General features: G+C 35.9%; 1 protein-coding gene across 1 annotated transcript; it reads left to right on the top strand.

Annotated features, from left to right (window-relative positions):
* The first annotated feature begins 111 nt into the window (after nucleotides 1-111).
* On the top strand, nucleotides 112-3,298 carry LOC131552872 (ganglioside GM2 activator-like). Its single transcript, XM_058797028.1, has 4 exons — nucleotides 112-397; nucleotides 478-630; nucleotides 2,113-2,295; nucleotides 2,428-3,298. The coding sequence occupies exons 1-4, from the start codon at nucleotides 293-295 to the stop codon at nucleotides 2,587-2,589; spliced, it is 603 nt and encodes a 200-aa protein (XP_058653011.1). The 5' UTR covers nucleotides 112-292; the 3' UTR covers nucleotides 2,590-3,298.
* Nucleotides 3,299-6,762: the final 3,464 nt, after the last annotated feature.

Genomic DNA, 6,762 nt, shown 5'->3' on the forward strand with positions numbered 1-6,762 from the left:
TTCCTCCTGCCTTCAGAGGACGCTGTAACACTGTATATCGCAGTGCTGGCAAACTACAATGCGGAAAGAATTACGGCAAAGTATTTAAATGCCACAACACTCTCACATGACAGGTTCTGATAGCTCCTGGTGGGAAGTGAGTAGTCTTCAACGCCTTTTATAGTCCTGTTGTTGTGTCAGGTGCTGTTAAATCACAGCGTGTTGGGCATGTTCGCTTGCGCTTTTGTGAAGCTCTCTAGTTAAGCAAAATTTCAAGTTACACTTGATGTTTTTTGACTATTAACCGTGCAAAATGAAAAGCTGCGTTTCCGTATTTATTGCTCTCTTCGCTGTAAACTGTTTTTTGCTGGAAGGCTCGAGTCAGTTGCTCGGCAGGAGAATCTCTAAAGTCACTAAGGTAGGTGCTCGGACTGTGTATAGGCTATATATATATCTCTCAATTGAAATTGTAATATGTGCATTATTCTCATCGAATAGGTGTGGGGCTTTTCTTGGCAAAACTGCGGTGCACAAGATGATCCTGCAAAGATGAAGAGTCTCAGTATTTCTCCAGATCCCATTTCCATCCCAGGACAGCTGACCGCTGCGGCGTCCGGCTCAACAGAAGTCGCGCTGACATCTCCTCTCTCTGTAAGATAATACAGAAATATATCACAAATCTAGAAAGCCTGCACCCGTTTTGATTTTAATCTGGGACACATGTTTTTTGTTAATATCTCTAAAAGCAAATATCCAGGTGAAGCTTTTCAGAGATGCCAAAAGTTTGGCCGTGACTACTACTTCTTTTTAGGAAGTCACAATTCCTCTTTTTTTTTTTTTTTTTTTTGTAGAAAGAGGAACTCTATTGTACTGTGCTTGTCACTTATTTACTCGTTTATTATTTATTAATTAAATAATTTAATTTACAAAAAAAAAAAAGAAATTCTATGAGATGCATGCTAAAACAAAATTAGGCTCTGTTTAAGGTTGAAAACACCCAGATTTTACTTTTGATTCTACAGATAGATCAATAAATGTGACCCTGGACCACAAACCAGTCTTAAGTCGCTGGGGTATATTTGTAGCAATAGCCAAAAATACATTGTATGGGTCAAAATTATCCATTTTTCTCTTATGCCAAAAATCAGTAGGATATTAATTAAAGATTATGTTCCATGAAGATGGTTTGTAAATTTCCTACCGTAAATATATTAACTTGATTTTTGATTAGTAATATGCGTTGCTAAGAACTTAATTTGGACAACTTTAAAGGCGATTTTTCTCAGTATTTAGATTTTTTTTTTTTTTGCACCCTCAGATTCCAGATTAGTTGTATTGTCAGATCCTAACAAACCATACATCAATGGAAAACTTATTTATTCAGCTTTCAGATGATGTATAAATCTCAATTTTGAAAAATTTACACTTATGACTGGTTTTGTGGTCCAGGGTCACAAATCAGGAAATATATGTGTGTGTACCTGTTTTTCTATTCAGCTGGGGACTTAAACCTGAATACACACAGACTCATGGGGACTCGTGTCACGGTGGGGACCTAAATTGAGGTCCCCATGGGTAAACAAGCTATTAAATCACACAGAATTAAGTTGTTGTTTTTGAAAATCTATAAATGCAGAAAGTTTCCTGTAAGGGGTAGGGTTAGGTGTAGGGTTGGTGTAGGGCGATAGAATACGGTCTGTACAGTAGAAAAAGCATTACGCCTATGGAGAGTCCCCACAAGGATAGCAAACCAGACTATGTGTGCATATAATATATGTATGCATGTATACATGCACGCATACACACACATACTACTAATATTATTATTATTATTTTTTTTTTTTAATGAAAAAATAATTGATAGTAGCATCTTGGCTTCATTTTCACTATAATTTCTGATGCTACTGTAATGCAAATGACATTTAACAAAAAGATGCTTTGGAATGGAGTTCAGAGGTTTCTGGCCATTCTAGTTCATGCAGGTGAAATAAATGTTTTTATGCCTGAATCTTTGGTTGGCTGTCTTGTGACTATCACTAAACCTCCGTGATTGTCAGATTTTATAATTTGTGCCTCCATAAGGCATTGTTTTAAAAACTTAATTCCATGTTCGCACCATGTTATTTGTTTCAGGTGAACGTGACGTTGGAAAGAGAAATAGCAGGTTTATGGGTGAAAATACCGTGTCTGGATGAAATAGGAAGTTGTCATTATCCTAATGCCTGTGACCTGCTCAATCAACTCATCCCTCCGGGACAGGACTGTCCTGAGCCTCTGCACACATACGGCCTGCCCTGCCACTGCCCGTTCAAAGCTGTGAGTGTGTCCCGATTCATGAGATTTTACTCAACATGCAAGTGTTTGTGTTAATAATGTCTTCTTATTGTGACCAAAAAAAATCCATCTTGCATTTTCAGAGTCATAACATTTATCATATAATTTTTACAGGGTGATTATGCTTTGCCATTGTCTGACATCGTTATACCAGACATTGAACTGCCTGGCTGGCTGACCAATGGCAACTACAGAGTACAGGGCATTTTGGGAAGCTCTGAGAAAGAACTGGGATGCCTCAAAATCAGCTTCTCATTGCATTCCTCCAAGAAGTAAAAGAAAAGTAGCATTTTATTATTCTGTACGACTTTTACTTAAGCTTTTCTTTTAACTTTTTAGAATGACAAATGTTCAATCATAATGAGCACATTTCTTTTTAACTAATGAGAAATCTCATTGAATTGTTTTTAAATGATTGGTGGAAGTTGTAAATATTGTTTACATGAGTTTACTTTATAAACCACTGGACTGCACATTTTGGGGTTTTTTTTTTTTTTTACTTATTTTAATTAACATGTTTGCAATGCTTTGTCTAGTTTTAACTTCTGCTTTTGTGATTTGGTTTTGTTCTCGGGGTTAATGAAGTTCAGTGTGTCAAGGTGGAACTACGTTTTTCTCAGTTTTTTTTTTTTTTTTTTAAAGGGGAAATTTCAGTTTTTTGTTCTTAATAAACATTCAAAATTCAAGTGTTTAGTAGTTGTTTTATAATGTATAATGATAAAACGATGATATAAATTGTATAATGAATGATGGATGGATGGATATTAGAGCTGTTAATTCATGTAATTTATTGCACATCAGATTTTGGCTGAGAAATCACCCCTAAAAAATCATTGTGTTAAATGAGAAAAAGCATCAAATAGACATTACAAAATGTAGCTTTAGAAAGAAAAATGTTATTTGAGTCACCATAATTTGAATTTTGAGAAGATAATACAAGAAATGTGTCAGTAACTTATTCTAATTTTACTCTTTATTTACTTATTTTAGAAGTTAAAGGCTCTCTCTACGGATAGGCTATGTTGAATCATTGAAGTCGTTCACAACACAAATTCATTCAGAAATGAAACCCCGCTGAGTGTTGCTTGGAGATGCATAACCGTTCTGCTGTAAGAATTTAGTAATACTTTCATCATCAAAACTGAATAACAGACAATATTTTCCATTAACCATGGTTTTATTATAGCCTATTAAAATTGTATTTGGCATATTTGATTTACATTATATATTTTTCTATAACTAATTAATTAAATTATATATATTATATAAAATTTGAGATATATTCAGATAGTATATGTCACTAAATAATCCTAACTTTTAAAGTAATCTTACATCAGTGCTGTATTCCTCAAACATGTGACAGAGTAGTGTTTAAAGGAGACAATTTTATATATATTTATTATTATTATTTAAGCTATCGTTCCCATCATTCATTGTTTTAAACGGGTTCTCATGGTGCCGTGTGAATCAGCCTGTAGAGGTCGCTGTACAACGCTGTATAATTGTTTTCATGAATGACAAAAAGAATCACATGAATGAAAAAAAAAACACATTTCATTATCATAAGGAACTCGCGTGACAAACAGTTCCTTTGACATGGCAAAGATTGCATTGGTGTTTAGGAGTATTCATAATTTTAACTTTAAGTAAATGCATCTTAATTAACCAAAAATGAAAGGTGACACTATTGTAAATCAACCGTGCGAAATGAAAAGCAGCATTTCCGTGTTTATCGCTCTTGTCTTTTGTTGGAAGTCTCGAGCAAATGGCACAGCAGGAGAATCTTTGCATTTACAAAGGCAAGAACGTGAGATATTGAAATTAGATTGTTTTAATACAGTTTTAGTCTTCTTTGCATCGCCACATGCTACAGTACTTTGTATTAATGATTAGTTCAGAGGCTTTTCCTGGGAAAACTGTGGAAAGCCAGACAACCCTACAGGTGCTGGTCATATAATTAGAATATCATCAAAAAGTTTATTTATTTCACTAATTCCATTCAAAAAGTGAAACTTGTATATTATATTCATTCATTACACACAGACTGATATATTTCAAATGTTTATTTCTTTTAATTTTGATGATTAGAGCTTACAGCTCATGAAAGTCAAAAATCAGTATCTCAAAATATTAGAATATTACTTAAGACCAATACAAAGAAAGGATTTTTAGAAATCTTGGCCAACTGAAAAGTATGAAAATGAAAAGTATGAGCATGTACAGCACTCAATACTTAGTTGGGGCTCCTTTTGCCTGAATTACTGCAGCAATGCGGCGTGGCATGGAGTCGATCAGTCTGTGGCACTGCTCAGGTGTTATGAGAGCCCAGGTTGCTTTGATAATGGCCTTCATGTCATCTGCATTGTTGGGTCTGGTGTCTCTCATCTTCCTCTTCACAATACCCCATAGATTATCTATGGGGTTCAGGTCAGGCGAGTTTGCAGGCCAATCAAGCACAGTAACACTATGGTCATTGAACCAGCTTTTGGTACCTTTGGCAGTGTGGGCAGGTGCCAAGTCCTGCTGGAAAATGAAATCAGCATCTCCATAAAGCTTGTCAACAGAAGGAAGCATGAAGTGCTCTAAAATGTCCTGGTAGATGGCTGCGTTGACTGTGGACATCAGAAAACACAGTGGACCAACACCAGCAGATGACATGGCAGCCCAAATCATCACTGACTGTGGAAACTTCACACTGGACCTCAAGCAACATGGATTCTGTGCCTCCACTCTTCCTTCAGACTCTGGGACCTTGATTTCCAAATGAAATGTAAAATTTACTTTCACCTGAAAAGAGGACTTTGGACCACTGAGCAACAGTCCAGTTCTTTTTCTCCACAGCCCAGTTAAGATGCTTCTGACGTTGTCTCTGGTTCAGAAGTGGCTTGGTAGCCCTTTTCCTGAAGACGTCTGAGCGTGGTGACTCTTGATGCACTGACTCCAGCTTCAGTTCTCTCCTTGTGAAGCTCTCCCAAGTGTTTGAATCGGCTTTGCTTGACTGTATTCTCAAGCTTGCGGTCATCCCTGTTGCTTGTGCACCTTTTCCTACCCAAATTCTTCCTTCCAGTCAACTTTGCATTTAATATGCTTTGATACAGCACTCACAGCCACACCTTTCAGTAATGACCTTCTGTGACTTACCCTCTTTGTGGAGGGTGTCAGTGTTCGTCTTCTGGATCATTGCCAAGTCAGCAGTCTTCCCCATTATTGTGGTTTCAAAGAACAAGAGATACCCAGAATTTATACTGTAGGGATGGTCATTTATTCAAACCCAAATATAAATATTCTAATATTTTGAGATACTGATTTTTGACTTTCATGAGCTGTAAGCTCTAATCATCAAAATTAAAAGAAATAAACATTTGAAATATATCAGTCTGTGTGTAATGAATGAATATAATATACAAGTTTAACTTTTTGAATGGAATTAGTGAAATAAATAAACTTTTTGATGATATTCTAATTATATGACCAGCACCTGTATATATGTGAAGACTCTTCATGTGTATCCAAACCATAGACTGTAGAAGATCCAAACCCAATTCCTTCACTGGATATGTAATAGCTGCTGCATCTGCGCTCTCCTTCCCTGCAAGTTGAAGACGCCTGATACTCACATGTGATCTTTTACCCTTCAGTGTTGTTGTAGTAGCCTATAATTGAGATTCTATTATAGTTTTTATTAATATTTCAATTTTATATATTTTTTCATTGTTAATTTTAGTGATTTTAGTACATCAAGTTAAACTAAATTAAAATGAAAAATGTAGTGCTGAAATAAAAGTTTAGTATACTTTATTTCAGTTAATATTTATTGACCTTTTGTTTTATTTTAAGTACATTTAAAAGCCTTTTTTTTTTTATTGGTCTAGCATTAGTTAACCATAATAACCCTGGTACCATGAAACTCTAAAGTGAGTTGCACCTCTTCCTATTACCTACAAACTCATGCTGTCATGAATGTATTTATGCCTGAGACTTGCTGTGAATGTTGTGTAGACGGTAAACCTGTCTGTCCACATTTCAACAGCTCAACACTGTGCTCCGTACCTTCATAAAATCTGGATTACAAAAAAAATGACGTTATTTTACTTGTTTTAGGTGAACTTGACACTGGAAAGAGAAGTTGCTGGTGTGTGGGTCAGAGTACCTTGTGTTGACAACTTAGGAAGTTGTTATTATCTTGATGCCTGTGGGCTGGCCCAGCTCTTTATGACAATCCCAGAGCTCTGAACCTAAACGTTCATCTAGCGTTTGAGTGTGTCCTCATTCACTGAACATCCACAGCAAACGTTTATTTTATATCATTGTTTTTAAGGTTAACATTTATCTGTTTTTCCCAGGGGGACTACTATTGGCCATCATCTGGTATCTACATACCAAATGTTTTACTCCCTAACAGGCTGACCAATTTCAGATTACAGATCGTTTTAGGAAACTCTGCAGAAG

This window comes from Onychostoma macrolepis, chromosome 14 (assembly GCF_012432095.1).
Source record: "Onychostoma macrolepis isolate SWU-2019 chromosome 14, ASM1243209v1, whole genome shotgun sequence".
Taxonomy (NCBI): domain Eukaryota; kingdom Metazoa; phylum Chordata; class Actinopteri; order Cypriniformes; family Cyprinidae; genus Onychostoma; species Onychostoma macrolepis.